Genomic DNA, 18,514 nt, shown 5'->3' with positions numbered 1-18,514 from the left:
AGGTTCAGGGACGTCCGTAGTCGTAACAATAGTCGTAAATGTCACAATATTCCTTATTTAAATAATTCCCACCCCAGGAATGCGTAAAAAAGGGGGAGAGCCTGGTTGAGTAGCATTGTGAGAGTGTTTTCAAGATGTCCAAGACACACTGTTTTTTCCACCCTGTATTTAACACTGTTGTGGAAAGGGGCGTAACATTTTCGAAACATGCTCAAAACGGTTGACCAATATCAACACATTGATCCATCCAACCAATCAGAGCACATTGGATTTTTGGAAGGAGAGGCTTCATAGAGACAGGAACTAAACAGAGCATTACTGACAGACTGGGAAGAGATGTGCAATAGACGCCAAAAACAAACTCAAGACTTTGTAAAAGGGTATAATAGTCCCTGGTTAAATCCATGAAAATGGACAGGCTCATATTGTAATGGGTATAATTTTGTAAGTGATTATAGGTACCCTGGAACCCTGCAAAAAGGTTATTATGATTAATTTCCATGCAGGTCCAGGCTGGTTTATGCTAGTTAGTCTAGATGATGTTCAGTGGTAAAACTCAGCTTGTGAAACCCTTTGACCAAGAAAGTTCTGCTGGTTAAACTGATTAAAAAGCCTGTTGTGGCCTGCTTCAGTCTATACTGGAGACAAGTACTGCAGTTTTTTTTTTTTTTTTTTTTCTTACTGTGAAAGCTTTGCATCTTGAAGAGATGTCCCAAAAAAAAAAAAAAAAAAAAAACAACCAGTACATCCTGGCTCAAATTTTTTCTCACCTGTATACTGTAACTGCATATTAAACATACTCATACATCCTAACTACGATGTACAAGTCGTTATATTATGCTAATGCAATGCTCACATTTCTAATTAAAATCTTGGCCGGCGATGCAAACAATTGCTGGTAACCGGTTTACATGGCAGCAAAGATAAATAGCTTTTCAGTCAACTAATCTAAGTTATTCATCATTTAGCACTCTTGTTCAATGCAACGTAATACACTTAACAGCTTATCTGGAGCATTTCACAGTGAAGTGCTTTACCTAGAGACACAACAGTGATACAGGAACTCAGTAACCCATGACCTCTGAATTATCAGCCCTGATCCATTCGAAGATCCATTTCAGCCTATAGGAATCATGAAAACGTATCTACTTTTTAACAGAGACAATGATTATTTTAATATTACTGACATAACCAAAAATCCCTGTGACAACAACCCTCCTAAGTGCAGAATTATTTAAAGGCACATGCAAATGATTGATAGTTCATAAATCTACAGCTTATATTTATTATCTAATGTGTAAAGCTGTTAAGACAGACAAGAGCTTTTGAATCACATTTACTCAACACAACAGCAAAATGCTACTGTAAAATTTATCTGAGGACTAGAATTATATTAAAGAGGACTACAGATACAGTAATACAACAGGATTACTTGGGATAAAAAAGATTGTCTCAGCATACCTTTCGAAGGATTCTTCCCTTCAAACTAAAGATATACTTAAGTATATTTGACTGTGCTTAAGTGAAACTATTCCAAGTATAATTTAGGTATGCTTTAAATATCTTGCATTTAAAGACTGATATCATACAGAGATCATACTATCCTTACTAATAGTGATATAAAAACAAATTTAGGCTTCATATTAAGAAATGTGCATTGTGCAATAAAAAAGTACTCCAAATATCTGGGTACACTCCTGGGTGTGCTCTTTGATACCAATCTTTCATTTGAAAGTCACGTGTCTAGTATCTGTAAAACCGCATTTTTCCATCTTAAAAATATATCTAAATTACGTCATATGCTGTATTTGCATCTCTCTCATATTTACTACCAAATGACATGCATGTATCGTTGGGCGGGGCTAAAGAGGCAACGATGTAGAGCATTGATCTACTTCAGAGGTGGTCTTTCATGGCACTATAAGGCCATAATGAGACAATATGTGAAATGAGTTGGTTTGGCTTGTTCTTAAACTAACAAAAAAACTTGAGCTCTGAAACTTACAGGATGTTTTTAGTACAATGACCTCTTATATGTCAAAAGGTCAAGGAAAATTTTATTTCTCAATTCATGACCCCTTTTGTACAGCACTGCAATATACCTGATCAAGCAATATTGGTTTGTTGTAAGAGTTGTTACATTTTTACCTACAATTACTGTTCAACTCAATTATGAAATTGATTTAAAATACACTTGGCTCGCAAATATGAGAAAGTCCCCACATATCACTGTTAGTTATTGCAGTATGAGTTTGTGTTTCTGTGTGTAAGTCAAAGGAAGAGAAAACGGAGAGGGTCAAAGAATTATGTGCAATTAAATTAAATGGTCAATTCTGTAGTATCTATTCAGTTAGAATTGCATCAACCCATTCATCATTTGGATTGTATTGCTGTCCTCCCATCCAACACCCATTTAAACCTGGGGTTCTACCATCCTAATTACACACTAAAGTGCATAAGTTGTTATTTGCTGAGTGCCCCATGGGGAAACGCTAAACCACAATGAAATTTAACCATGCTTTTCAGCCAGTGACACCAAGATCAGATCCAATCAACTCACCCTGAGCATCAATTGAACCATTTGAACATTATAACATTAGTCTAGCAGACTTTCAGCTATGTGAATTTTGAATATGCAATTAGCAATCAGACACATAAACCAGGGGCCCACCTAGCTTAATAGCTGCTTCTTATAATAGTTTGAAACGACAAGAAAAGAGTTCACTTTTAGAGTAAATTTCTTTTTCAACAACAACATGTCATGTTAGACATAATAATCATTGATAGCATTGATATGAATCATTGACTTTTTAAAAAAAACATTTGCATGGATGGAATAAATACCAGAGACTGCAACGACAACAGACACCCGCATTGACAAGCGCTTGAGTTGAGGCGGTTATGAGATAACCCCTCCCCCTCATAACCTTTAAACTTTAGTTTAAAAGCATACAACGAAAATTTGATCTGCCATCACTTCTAGAGAATTATAGCGCACACACTGGACCAAGATGAAACTTTCTAGACTGCATGCGTCGACCGCTTGCATTCTCTCACGCTGCCCAATGGGGTATACTTTGAAAGGCTACACGTTCAAATGCTAGCATATGCATAAGAAAACGAATTATACTTAGGGCTTTATGTTGTTCCAGACCTATGTATCTTTCTTGGTTACTTGAATCACAAAAGGAAAAGTTTTGAAGATATTCTCACTACTCTTTCAAACAATGAAAGTGGGGCTGTCAAGCTTCAAAAATGACAAGCACACACACACACAAAATAAAATAAAAACATCTTAAAGTAGTCCATGCCTGTGTGCTAATGTTAAATAGCTTTGAGCACAGATTTCATGAATCATGCTGAAATTAGAGAGTATGCTTGGAATAGAAGTCCACCCTGCTTCACCAAAGCGCTCGCATGAATTATGAAAGAGATTTCATAATTGAAACTGTAATTTTTGAATGGACAACTTTGACTGTTTATATGCCCTAAACGTTCATTTTTTGTGTGGTTAGGGGTACAAGTGTTCCACTGAATTTAAATATTTATTGCCAAATATATACACTGCCGTTCAAAAGTTTGAGATTGGTAAGATTTGTAATGTTTTTAAAAGAAGTCTCGTCTGCTCACCAAGGCTGCATTTATTTGATCAAAAAAAAACAAAAACAAAAAAGTAATGATCCCGTGGTGACCTTAAAAGATCTGCAAATCAACACACTTCCCCCATGCAAGACAATAAAGGGCCTTGTGTCAAAGGACAAATGGTAAGACAGATGTGTTCCTGCATTAAACTCGTAATCCAACTATCCCAACATGTACAGTATATGATATATTCCCATGTGTACAGTATATGCATGTCCCTATGTTATACTTTAGTTATGTTAGGGTAATTTTAAATGCTTATTTCCAGATGAGACTGTACCACTCCTTTATGTCTTCCAATCCTGTCGTATTTGGTCTTAAAATATTCCTCTCGTTATGCCTTAATTAATGATGTATATAAGACGTTTACCATACTTTGGGATGAAACTGTATAAATTCTGAGACCATCATAAACTTAAACAACAAATTAGGCTGTAAAGGAGACAAAGAAAAACTTTGTCAGGCAAAGTTGACGCTTCCATGGGTGTGTGTGAATTTGTCCTTAAAAGATACTTAAACTAGAATATCGATGCTCATTTTTCCTTTCTTACAGATGAGACACCTTCCTGACTTTAAGCAAAACTCGCTTTCAAGTTAACCTTGTTTAAATTTCCCTTGGACAACATGGTCTCTGGAAGAAACTAAGCTTCAGCTCACGAATGCACAGAGAATCTCCACACACACACACAACCATCCTTACTCAGCACAAAAAATAAATAAATGCAAGTATTAATTTTATCAATCATTAGATACATTTTAAACTTATATGCCCCTATTAAGGTGATGTGATTCTTTCAAAGGTTTGCAAATTTTGCCATTCTCTGATCTTCTCTCTTCTTCTTTTTCTACTTTTGTTATTCTGTATATCTATATATATATATATAGCTTCTCACAGATCAAATCACTTTAATGTTTGATTTTGCTGCATGCTTTTCATTCTGTTTAGTACTATATAGAATAAAAAAGTTATTCTTCTTGGCCAGAAAGAGTTGACAGAAGTGTACTATCAGTTCGGTGGATGAACTTCCACGTCTATTTGAAATTAATTCTGCTAAAATTAATTCTGAAGCTGAATATCTAGCCTATATACACTACCGGTCAAAAGTTTTGGATCTGTACGACTTTTTATGTTTTTAAATGAAGTCTCCTCTGCTCACCAAGGCTGCATTTATTTGATAAAAAAATAAATAAAATAAAAAAGTAATATTGTGAAATATTATTACAATTTAAAACATTGTTTTCTATGTGAATATACAGTAAAGTGTAATTTATTCTTGTGATCAAAGCTGAATTTTCAGCATCATTACTCCAGTCTTCAGTGTCACATGATTCTTCAGAAATCATTCTAATATGCTGATTTGATGCTCAAGAAGCATTTCTCATTATTATCAATGTTGAAAATAGTTATTTACATTTTTATTTCAGGATTCTTTGATGAATAAAAAGTTAAAAAGAACAGCATTTATCTGAAATAGAAAGCTTTTGTAATATTAAACACTACTGTTCAAAAGTTCAGTAAGAATTTTTATAAAATTTTGGGGGGGAAATACATAAAATAAATCAATACTGATTTCAAGGATGAATTAAATTGATCAAAAGTTACAGTAAAGACATTTATAATGTTACAAAAGATTTTATTTAAAATAAATGTTTATATACAGCAGTAAAGGGTAAATCAAACCCACGCAAAGCAAAAAGGCCCGCACCAGTTCGCCAACGTACCTAGCAGGCCTATATCAAACCCCAACAACTGCAAACAGTGATATAGGGCACAAAAAGGGTGACAATACTCACCAAAATGTTGTAATGAAGTATATTCACTAGTTTTATACTGATGGATACTGTAAAAGAAAACATAAATAATCCATAATATTGAATGGCTATATGAAACTAGCCTCAGACTATCAGAATAATGCAATAAAACACCTCAATTCACAAGGCACGCACCATGGGTGATAAATTAAATGGTGAATAAACTATATTAATTTGGTTCCTACCAGTACCAGGCGAGAAAGGTAAAGGTAAAGAGCCGAAAGTTTAACCCGCTTTTATAGCGCGCAATGTTACGCTTCCGGGGTCATGGGCATGACTTTGTTTACATAAGGTCTCTAGAGAAGGCGGAACAAAGGTTATCATCTTATTTAGACCATAGTGACGGTCAGAGTGAGGTCGAAACAGATCAACAACCTTGAATGCGTTCAACTTCCACTTAAGACTGTTAGCTCAAAAAAACTGCATATTTTTGTTTATTCATTTGTACATATTAACATCACATTTATTAAAAGAAGTCACATCACAACCAAATTTATGGTTTACATGTTTACAACTACAACAATGCAGTAATAAGCATTTAGGCTTATAATAAGCTGAGTGGTTGAAAAACCCCAGCTCAAACACTTTGTTTATTATTTCTCATACAAACTTTTGAGAGGCCCTTTCCCTCCCATATATATATATATATATAGAGAGAGAGAGAGAGAGAGAGAGAGAGAGAGAGAGAGAGAGAGAGAGAGAAAGAGAGATTTGTTCTTCCCCAAAGATGCCAAGCAGCAGTTTGCCAAAGTGTATCTCACTCTTGTGCCTGGGGCATTCCAGATGTTAGAGAATGCACAGATTTCAAGAGTCTCTCTATCCCAGACCAAAAGACATAGCATGAAAGGGAGAGAAAGAAATCGAGACTGTGTGAGAAATAAGGAGTAGAAACAGTATTTGAGAGAGTCAGATAGGGTTCTTATTGTGTAGTCTAAGACAGGAACATTTGCACTGAATGCAGAAATGGACACTGGAAATGGAAAATTCATTGACTTTTTTATAATTACATTAAGGGTTTCTGCTCATATAAATTTTGACCTTTTACAGAAAATTCTAAATACATATTATTGTACGCCCTTCACAGAAATTGGCTTCTATGGAAAGGTCACATTTGCTTGTTTACGTGTTTATTTTAAGATAGAAGCAAGTTAGCTTTCTGGATTTTCATAGCAAGCAATCTGATTGAAAATGAAATCAGAGACCATGTGCAATGCGATTCACGACAAGGAAAATAGAAGAGATTGAAAGAAAATGAATAAGGGCAAACGACTTTGGTAAAATCAAATGACTTTGATTTATAGAATATGAAAATGCCTAAATAAGGAACATAATACCAAGGGAAGGTCAGTCTCATATAATATTTACTGCTAGTTATATTTAGTCTTGGGTGAACAGATGTCCCCGTCTTCTGGGGACACTCAATGTTTTGGATGGCCTTCCTCAGATGGAGCTGTCCTCAGAAATGTCCCCATTTTTTACTGTGTTCCTACAGTGAAATAATATCTAATGCAATATATATTTTATATGCGTCATTTCAAATTAATTATTTTAAGTTTCACAAAAAAAGCTTTAAAATGACATAATTAGATCAACATTACCTTTGTGTCTAAAGTATACTGAAGCTCATGTTTGTTTATGAAACTGTAAGAATACCAAGCAAAGGAAAGAAAATAATATATATGTTGTAAAAAAGTCCCCATAATTGCACAAATGTAATACAATAAAGAGGCTAAGTACAGTCTCTGTTTCTCTTTATTGCATTAAACCATGCTAAAAAAAATATTTCATATTATTTAGATGATGCACATTATTATCAATTCTATTTTTGTAGTATGTAGTATTAATATGTAGTAACTGTATTAAGACATTGTTTTGGACGCATGCCGACATCATTGTCAGTTGAGAAGCATTAGTTTGAGGGGAACAAGTTTCACGTGTGTGTTGATAACTAAATGTTATCATGCCACAATATGATACATAATAGTTCACAGCACTACATCATCATGGTCCAAAAACAAAAAAACAACCTTTTTTAACCCTTGGATAATAATTGGATAATAGCATTATATTTGAGTAATACATTTACCACTGAACTAGAAATAAATTCTCCCATGTTCCTGTTTTCATTTGAGAAATCTGGTTACCTTAATTAAGACTGATACCACCTCCGTAATTTGCGTGAATTATATCAATGAATATCCATCATATTATCAACACACCGAGAGCTTTTCAAAAGTAATTTATCAATATCACAATAAGCACCCAATTTATAAACAACAAAATACATCTCTGGCTTAATAAGCATTCATAATTGTTCCCACAGACACATGCACAATCACAAGTAATTGGCAATGGTTTCAACCGACAAGGCAAACTTAAGCAGTTGGCGCACGGGGTAAAGCTCACAGCTCTTGGCACGCACATAGCAAGACAGATGGGAGAGCACTGACCTGCCATACCAGGGGCTCCACATGGTCGACTGTAGAGGAGAGGCAGACACTGAGGACAACAGTATGAGAGGACGCAGTGATCACGCTGGCTATGATGGCATCCCTCATGGAGAAGGGAAGCATGGTGTATACAACAAAGATGATGAACAAGAAGAAAGACACCTGGAATCAGAGTAAACAGAACAAGAGACAGTAAAACATTATGACACATAATTTTGGTTATGTCAGGTATTAGTGTCTAAGCAAAAACATGTTGAACTGTGCTCTCAGTTTTGACAGTTTGGGACAGGTAACTTTTATTTCATTTAATGCTTTAATGCTTCTAATTGAGTAAGTTCCATATCGGTTGGCCAAAATAATGATTTGAAATTGTGTTTTGTGCTAAATTTGGCTGATAAACCTTTGTGACAACTTAACACATTTAGTGTGAAAACATGACCCACTAGTATGTTAATGTATGCTCATTGATCTGTATCTTTTCCTGGGCAATTAAAAATGGAAATGTTTGAAGTAATTTTGTTGTAGCCAAGAAATTGATGTTAAAAATATTAACCTACCCTGGGGTATTAACACATTCACTGGAGTAAAAAGTGGGACAACTCGCCCTGGTCTCCCCTATAATTGTGAGCTTGTTGATTGTGTGTTGTGCAGTGTGAGTCAGTGGAGCATTGTAAGTCTCTTGTTCTCAATCTTGTGGGGGACAAGTTGTCAAGACTGATGATTGATATGTTGTTTAGAGTTTCAATGTGTTGGTTTAACTATGCTTATATTGTGTAATTGTGTTTATACAAAGCCTCCAGTGACACCTGCATACTCAAAAATACAAAGTTCTGTCATGGCAGACTGATAGGTCCTTAACTCAATCTGCTTGCAATCACATTATTCTCTATATGGCACAGCTGATAGGTTCCTGCTGTATCAGTAGCCAATGATTATATTGCTCAACCTTCAAATTAGGGCCAGATTTGCAGACAGCTTGCCCTAGCGGAAACATTTTTTTGCTGTTAAAAAAAAGAAAGAAAAAAAAGAGAGAAAAAAAGACATACAAATGTCTCAGGTTATTCATGTATCAATGGTTCCCTGATTTTTTTATTTATACAGTGAAGTCTATGTAGTATTTTATTTTTATCTTTGTTTATTTAATTTCCTTCTTGAATGCTAATGTTAAATACACCAACTGTAGCTGAAAAAAATAAAGAACTGTTTATTTAATTTGTATATTATGTTGTGTTTATGTATCTTTGTTCTTATTTTTTAGTATCAAAGAAAATAATGACAAAGATTTTTATCTTCGCCACTTTGGACTAAATGTCTCCCCTTTTTTTTTTTTTTTACCTTTTAAGGCTTTGTTTTTTAAATATGGACATTAGTTTGGCTGTAATGCTCAGTCACTTTCAAAATAGTATAACCAACTTGAAAAAGCATTGTGATAAAATCGTGAATTGTGATTTTCTTGAAAAAAATCATGATATGATATTTTTGCCATATGGCCCACCCCTATTTCAAACAGGGAAGGAGAAAACCATTAATAAAAATAATTTATGAAAAGAAAATAATAATAATAACCGACATCAAAATCCATTGAATACAGATTACTTTTTTTGATAAAACAAAAACATAAACAACAACAAAAAAACAATAATAATAATATTAGAAAATGATAGAAAGCATGGAGTGAAAATACAGGCATTGTAAACTGTCATTAGATGGATGTAATAGAACTTTCCCCCTCCACTGCTGTGTACTTTTGTTTAAGCAGTGTTTGTTTTTCTGGTGATGTTATTTTGCACCATATTTGCACCATATTCAAAACTTCACAGTCAAGGGATATAACCCATTGCTATTTTGGTACATGTAATACCTCTCAGACCTCGTTCATGAGACGTGTTGCTTCTCATTGCATCTCTTTCCTTTTGGTTATTATAAACATCACTGAGGTAAGATAAATAAATAAATAATAATAAAAAATACTGTATTTTTTATTTAATCTTCCTCAGCAGATCACTCTAACTTCAAAAGTAATTGGACAAGGCTCATCGACTGCTTTCTTTCTTTGTGCATTTAGGGATGCTCTCTTTACATCAGAGTGCTTCAGATTTCTCAAATGGAACCAGGAACTATTTTACACTTTGTAGTGACCAGCTTATTATTCCCGTGTTCTGGTCAGGTCTCTCTACATTTTGTGGTCTTCTGGGTGTCCTTGCCAGTGCCGTTGTACTTTGGAAACTTTGTCAAAGACATCGACAAAACATTTCTACGAATGACTTCTTTGTGTTTAATCTCACAATCATTGATCTTGTTTTCCTAAGTTTCTTGCCTTTCGGTGTCTATAACTACATGCTTTTGCACAACTCAGAATTTGAATACTTTAATAATTTCACATATTCACTACCCATGTGCGGAAGACCTCTCTTCATGGCTTGTGTCTGTGGAGATTATTATTTTGCTGTGGTTCATCCTATCATCTACATCAACAGCAGGAGAACTGTTATTATCAGAAAGGTAATCAGCATGATCATTTGGTTGTTGATCATTTGTTTTGGATTTCTTATGGTCATGAATCCTTGGATTTTTACAAGCACTTTTACATCTACACCTCTGTTTTTTTCCCTACCTGTGATTGGTTTTTGTGACATCTCAGTTTTACAAGCTTTGAGAAAACCTGATCCTTCAGGGAAAAATCATATACATCCCCAAAAGAAGAGAGCCCTGCGTACCATCATTAACAGTTTTGTCTTGACTTTTACCGCTTACCTGCCACCAGCACTTATCTTTTCATTCGGACACAAATTACCAATAAGTTTTGATATGTACTACTGCACTTTAATCTTTATTGCAATATGTTCCGTTGTCTTGGGAGGTGTCATTATGCCAGTTCTTTATCTGGAGAGCATAGGTCAGCTCAACATACAAAATATTGTAGAAATAATAAAAATGAGGAGGTGAAAATGGAATGGAAATAGACTGGAATGCCTAGTTTATCTTTATGGTCTTACAATTATAGTCATAGTCATTACTGAACTTGTCTGAAAATAATTACTAGAGACATTTGTTTTTATATATTGGAATTGTGTTCATTGAATATGATCATATATTTTGTGTTGACTTGTATGCTATAAAATTGGTAAAATATACGAGCTTGATAAAAATGATCCTTCTAGAAGAAAATTTCAGATAGCACTTAGAGGCTTTTCCATCTGCACTCTTCATATATACATCAAATAAAGTGTCTGTAATAAGTTCATTTATCATGAATCATTATCCTAATTTATGTTAGAGTACAATTTTTTTTTTAAAAACACACACAGTGTAGTGTCTTATTAAGCACAATAAGACAAGCAATGAAAAGTAGCAAACAAAAGGAAAGCAATGACATATTTATTTACTGGGTAGACCTAAATAAAACTACAGAATGTTAGGGTACAAAAAGGTTTCTCCATTTTGCCTTCCCTTACTAAAAATAACTATACTTCAAGTTCATTTGATTAAGTATAGTTCAAGTATATTTTTAAGTAAACTTTATGTAGTAAGTATTCTAATATCAATGTACTAGAAGTATACTTGTAAGTGTACTGTTGCAATACTAATTGGGACTAAATCGGTCCACATTTTAGTGTATTAAAATATACTTTAAGTGTTAACTTTAATATACTTTAAGACGTGCTTTGCTTTTAACTTTGAGTACATAAGTTTACAACGTATGTCTTCCGTTTGTAGTGCAAGTATACTACAAGTGATTTATAGGTAGGCTATACTGATAGTTTACTCAAATACGTGTAGTAATTTTTTAGTTAGCAGTTACGTGCTCAGGGAAAATATGAGTTTTCAGCTGCTTCTTGAAATAGTATCAGCTTGTAATTTTTAAATTAAATGTAAAAATCTGATATAATTTATCTGTTTTTCATCTTTAATATCGCAAAACCCAGCAGTTTTAACAGGGGTGTGTTTATCCACTTTCTGTATATAGGCTGATGCTTGCAGTGTACATTAGGCGTGGTTCAAAATATCGATATGGCGATATCTTGCGATATTTTCTCCCGCGATCGATTCTCGATGCACTCTTGCCAAGTATCGATCTTAAAAGCCGTTAGGGCGGGCGTACACGGTGCGAGTTCGGACACTCGGGAGGTCGTGATATTGCACACGTTGCGAGTCAGTTTAACTGATAATCGCGTAAAAGCAGATGGTACACGGCACGACTGTCCTGCACGAATTTTATCCGGAGCCGGCAGCAATCACGTGGGCTTTCGCGCTAAACACAGAGACCGTCATGTTGCATGCAGGCAAAGCTTCAGATAGAAAAATGACATAAATGTGTGCAAATGATTTGTTGAAAAGCAGAGAACAGTAGCCATTCCTTTCAACATAAAAACTTGAGAGAGAGAGAGAGAGAGAGAGAGAGAGAGAGAGAAGTGTGTGTGTGTGTGTGTGTGTGTGTGTGTGTGTGACAGTGTATGCGCACGCTGTATGGTTGCTGCCACTGAGGTATAGCCCCATCGACGTGGTTGTGTATGATTAGGGCAATAGGGAACAGCTGGTGAAAATCGGGCCGACTCCCCGAATTTGTTAAACATGTTTAAAACATTTCGGGAGGTCGGGAGGTGCTCGTAACGTGCTCAATCGGCTCGGCTCGTAATTTCTCTCACACGCTGCGAGCCGCGACCATGCGCGCATCATCGATTCCACTCGATTTCTCCCGAGTGAAAAAAATCATCTGCGAGCAAAACAAAAATAGTGTCTGTGACTGTTTTGTTGCAACTGATAAGACACAAGTTGTTTTTGTTATTGTGTTTCATCCAAAAAAATAAATGGAGATTCATTTTCCTAATTAAAATTTTTTATTTTTTATTTCTTAAAACATGATATATTGTGAGTTATTACTGATAATATATTGATTATCGCAGTATCGCCATATCGTGATATTATCGGTATCATGAACCATGTATCTCGTATCGTATCGTATCGTATCGTGAAGTACCCAGTGATTCCCAGCCCTAGTGTACATACATAGGTTAACCCATTTTGTTGTTTGGAGTCACATTCTGTGATTCATGCAAAACATTCCCTCTTTGGATTTGCTGGCACTAAGCTGGACTGCAGAGGATTTATTTTCTGGACATACCAATTCAAAATATTTGAGGAAAAAAGGAAGGTAAGAGACTTTGAGAAATGAAATGAAATTAAATTTGTTAAACACTGTAATAAACACAAACCCTTCTTCAGTAAGGACGGATGCACATGCCATTTAAGGAAAAGGGCAAGAAGAAACTGCACACACATTTAATTGGTTCTTATGTGTATGATCAACAGCTCTAAAATTGAATGCAGACCAACACAAAACAGAAGTGGGTATACTTCAATACTTCTTGGGACTACATAAGGTCCACTTTTCAGTTTAAAAGTATAAAAGTTTACATTTAAGTGTAACAGTGGTAACTAGTTTATGTTTCTTTAGAATTGTAACTATACTGCAAGTGAACTTTAGGTATGCGGCTAGTTCCCTTTCAATGGAACTCGAGCTGCGTCAAAACGCTGTGGGAGCGCCTCTGCGTGATTGTGTCATGAAGCACGTATGAAATCAGTCCAATGGCGTGACGGAACGTCAAGTGACGTCATCGACCAGGAAACTATTAAGCACACCTGAACCAAACAGCATCAGCTTCTGTGTCTTCAGCAAGCACTCTATGTAAAATCTATATCCCTGAATGTTTTTTGTCTGTCTTAGAATTTGCTAGGCAGGATTTTTATATATATATATATATATATAATTATTTTATTCATTTTTTTATGTATAATGGCGAGCGAACAACAGTTCAATAGTGTGTTCATCCCTGCCCAATCTACATCACGGGTGGAGATACTCATGTATTGTGTGTTGTTTGTTTGGGAGCGCCACCCTCGAGGGGGCTGAATATGAGCATTGTGAGCATTGACAGTTGAGAAAGCTGCGCTACCGTGGGTGCTCTTTGAGGAGGGAGCCTCAGCTCGCGTATTAGCGTTCCCACAGCGTTTCGACGCAGCTTTAGTTCCCTTGAAAGGGAACGTCTCGGTTACGTATGTAACCCTAGTTCCCTGGAGAGGGAACGTGACTCTGCGTCACCCTGCCATACTCCCGGCATGCCGTGATCGACTTGCTACAGCCTATCAGAAGCTGAGTTCCTCTTCTGGGAACTAGGGTTACATACGTAACCGAGACGTTTACTAGTTATATACATTTAAGTTTGTAACATTACTCTCAGTAAACTACTAGATACCGACAGACAATTCACCTGTCCTGCATGTCTTTTGATTGTGGGGGAAAATAGAGTACTCGAAAGAAACCCAAGCCAACTTGGGAAGAACATGTAAACTCTACACAGAAAGGCCTCCTGGCTCAGCCAGGACACAAAGCGAGACCTTCATTCCGTGAAGCAACAGTGCAACCCACTGAGCCACATGCCACCCAACAGTAAAAAAAAAAAAAAAGTTAACAGATAAAACAAAAAGTTAAGGATAAAACAAACAACACCCCTCTTCCAAATATTTGTCCACAATATAAATTCACTTCTATATAAATACTGTAAATTCTAAAAACAAAATATATTCATAAAGTGTATTCCATATATTCACTAACCATTTCTAGCGGACCTCTCTTCATGACTTGTGTCTGTGGAGATTATTATTTTGCTGTGGTTCATCCCATCATCTACATGACCAACAAGAGAAGTGCCATGATTAGGAAGGTAATCTCTGTGATAGTCTGGGTGTTTATAGTGTGTTTTGGACCACTTGCAGCCTCCAATTATTGTATGTTTGCAACTGCTTTTGCATATACCCCAAAAAGTAACTAATTGCGTTACTTAGTTACTTTTTATGAAAAGTAATGTTTTACATTACTTTTGTTACATGTGTTAATTACTTGTGTTACATTACATTCAGCTTTTGTTAGTAATGCACACACATTATTTGTGTTACATTATTGCATATTGCATTTACATTACTTGTTTTACATTACTTTTGCGTTACTTTTTCTCACCTGGGCTGGGCTTGCTTGTTTGTTTTTTAATAACATCAAAACAAGTTCTATTTTTGGCAAATGTTAAGGCCCTTTCACACCAAAAGTGAAATGAATAAGGCTGAAGGAAATGCATATTTAAACCTTTATATTATATTTACAGTAGAGGGCGCCGCTCAAACAAACCTTTCAGCTGTGCTGCCATTCTGGGTTAAAGAACAATAGGATACAGGAGAAGGAAGTTCAACACTCTTATTTCTAAATCTAATCTAAAGTAATTTTTGCTTTTTTGTATGGTTGAATTATATCATTGAAGGTCAGCAGCAAAGACATTGGTTAATAAAGTGAGATTAAATACACAAAGTATATTTGAGTAATTTAATATAGTTAATTATAAAAGTTTTGTATAAAATTCTGATATTGCATTTTACTGTTTTTATTCATTTTGAGTAATACTGAATGTTTTCATGCAAGTGAGATGAGAGTAAATGCATGTTCACATTTAGTCTAAAACTAAAACAACCATCATGTTCACACAGCGTACACAACACCTCCCCACTTTATTTCTCTCAAATGAAATATGAATATACTCTATATATAATTTACAAGCTATAAATAATGCTGATTAGCCAATCAGATAAAAAAAAATTCCAATATTGTGTGACATAAGCTGTGTGCAAAGCCTTGTGCTCTTCAAATATGGCTAAGAGGGTGGTGCAAGGACATATTTTGACGTTCTTTAAAAAGAAAAGAATAGAAGACATGTTGACAGTGTCTCAGGACATTCCCTTGATGTAACATTAGAAAGAATAATGGACAACATTGATTGAATAAGGGATCTTCAAGGCTGAATTACTAAAAACTAATGCAATAATCAAGGTGGTCTCGTCGATGATTGGTTGATATACCAAGGGAGGCTAGCCTCCTCTGCCATGTTACTTTTCTCAACACTTCAATTGCTGAAAGTGAAATACTCTGTGGTGATAATAAAAAAAAATTACCAACGGAAAAAAATTATCCCCCTCCCCTTCTCTATCCCTTCAGACTTGCATCTCGCATTCGGCACATTCGGGGAAGAGGCGCGCAGTGGTTACACTTACAGTGGTGAAATTACAAACAAGAAATACACATTCTGGGACATTAAATGAATAACTGGGAGTTTAATTTAACCTTCTCCCATTTTCACATCAAAATTTTGGGTAGGCTGTGCCTCCCTTGTAGCCTGACAAGCCAGACCCACATCAAACACACCATTGGCAGGGCTCAATCCAAGGGGCGGGATAAACGGTTGTCTTTCAAATTCCCTCTGCACGCAATAGGATAGCACTACAACCAACCAGAGCGTTTTCCCACCAGCAGAGCTAGTTGATAGATTAAACTTTTGCCGTATCCGGTCGGCAAAACTCCGAACACATCTTTTTTAAGAATGACTTCAGTGCTGTTCTTTGTTCTTTTCTCAAAGAAAAGCTTAACTCCAAGCTTAACTTAACTTCCAGAGTCGCGGCCAAAGACCGCTGTTCGCCAGCAGCAGCAGCCATCTTCTTTGTTTTCAAGTAGCAGGGAATTCACACGGAACCGTCACAACTCTGCCGTCATTATGTTAAGCCTGCCCACCGACTCTATACACGATGTGATTGGCCTGACTAGAGTTTGGTTTTTCCAGCTCGCAAGCCAATGGAGAGTTGCTAGACAACACTGGCTGCAAAATAAAATTTGCTGCCGCTAGGGTGCGTCTAGATTTCTAGGCTACCTTCCTTGCCTCCCAAACCAGAAACCAGCTCCGAACAGCATTGCAAATTTGTGGTTGGAATTACAATAGAGAAAGCTACTGACTGAATGTACCACATAAACGCAGGCTATGGGAATATGCCAGTTACATTCTGCATGTAAACATGATAATAAAAAAGGCTTTCTGTTTCTGTTCTGTTGTGATCTTGAATCGATTAGTAGTTATTACTCCACCACTTTTGTGTGACATGTGAGACACATCTTATATTGTTGAACCAACATGGTTCAAACGATAGAGGTGTGACCATGTTTCTACAGTTTAGGGAAATAGTCACAACAATTTCTCACAACTATTTCTCCAACAATGCATCATACTATGGTAGTTAAGCAGCAAGTTGCGTCTTTGTTAAAAACATATATACAAGACTACAATCATACACATTATTACCTGAATAATCGACTAAAGTTCATGGCTAAACACTGTGGAAAATGTTTGCCACTTTTTGTTCAAATGTGTTTTGTTTCGATGGCTTAAAGTTCATTTTATAAAGCTTATATTTTGGTAAATAAAAACAAAAATAAACAGTATACATGTCACGAATTGCGGCTGTTTGAATGAGCACACGGCGATAGAGTTACAATAGGCAGTCTTTAATAATAAATCAACCACACAGGGAGCACATAGGAGAACACTAGGAATAATAAACCACCATGTAAAACTCATACGATACCGGACAAAGGAACAGAATGAATCTCAGGGCTTAAATACATGGGGAATGTAATCAAGGTGAACAGAAACAGGTGTGTGGAAACTAATTAACAGCCAGGGAAACTAACTAGAAACTCGGACAGGCAAAACAGGAGCAGAACCAGGGTGGGAATTATGTAATTTTAGGGGCAAGGCCATTTGGCCTCCACCTTTTCTTTTTTTTTAGGGGCACCAAGGCCATATGACAGGGCACAAAGGCCATTGAGTACAATTCGATGGTTTTCCCATTCAGATTGATACCATAACATCCTAATTTGGAATAAGACATGGATTATGACTTTTTTAATAAAAAAATTAAAAAATTAATGAGAGAGAGAGAGAGAGAGAGAGTGCCATTACATCCAGAAGGTATACACCCTCACACAACAATAGAAACAAAATAAATGCCAATAAAAGCATTCAGAAACAACACAAATGCCAATAAAAGCATTCAGAAACAACACAAATGCCAATAAAAGCATTCAAAATATTAATTCAGTCCTCTATATCATGTGAGTGTGAGAGAGAGAACCATTTCATCCAGAAGGTGACCCTCACAACAATAGAAACAACATAAATGCCAATAAAAGCATTCAGAAACAACACAAATGCCAATAAAAGCATTCAAAATATTCATTCAGTCCTCTATATCATGTGAGAATGTGAGTTATTAATTATGATTATCAAAGTTTACATTCAATATAGGCTATAAACAAATTTTGTGTAAACATGTTATAATTTGCCTATATATACACATACATATATATATATATATATAACATAAATTGTAAGAATATGACTAATAGTAAAGACTAGAACTAATAAATAAACATTAGGCCTATGCTAAAGTTATTAAATAGCAGTCCCAAACTAGTTTTTGTTAATACAATGTTGGTATGAGCCACTACAGTCATTTAAAAATATAAAAAATAACACAAAGAAAAAATAGTGGCATTTTGGGGTTAATATGGAAACGTACTCGGTTACCTAACGTAACCTCTGTTCTCTCTAGAGAGGGAACGAGTATTGCGTAAGTTTAGCTTACGCTACGGGTAAAGTCATCTTTTCTCGAGATATGAAGCAAAAAATTATCCTTAATTTTTATATCTTGTCAACGCAGTGCGGCAGCAAGCTGACCTA

General features: G+C 35.6%; 1 protein-coding gene across 1 annotated transcript in view; it reads right to left on the bottom strand.

Annotated features, from left to right (window-relative positions):
* adcy2a (adenylate cyclase 2a) overlaps nucleotides 1–18,514 on the bottom strand; it is a 190,660-nt gene that overhangs the window by 88,230 nt on the left and 83,916 nt on the right. Inside the window, exon 3 of the mRNA XM_082150260.1 lies at nucleotides 7,905–8,066. Within this exon, the coding sequence (XP_082006386.1) occupies nucleotides 7,905–8,066 (162 nt within the window). The remainder of the gene's footprint in view (nucleotides 1–7,904; nucleotides 8,067–18,514) is intronic.

Source organism: Leuciscus leuciscus (assembly GCF_965113295.1).
Source record: "Leuciscus leuciscus genome assembly, chromosome: 20".
Taxonomy (NCBI): Eukaryota; Metazoa; Chordata; class Actinopteri; order Cypriniformes; family Leuciscidae; genus Leuciscus; species Leuciscus leuciscus.
The sequence above is the reverse complement of the archived record's forward strand: the minus strand, read 5'-3'. Positions and strand labels throughout refer to the sequence as shown.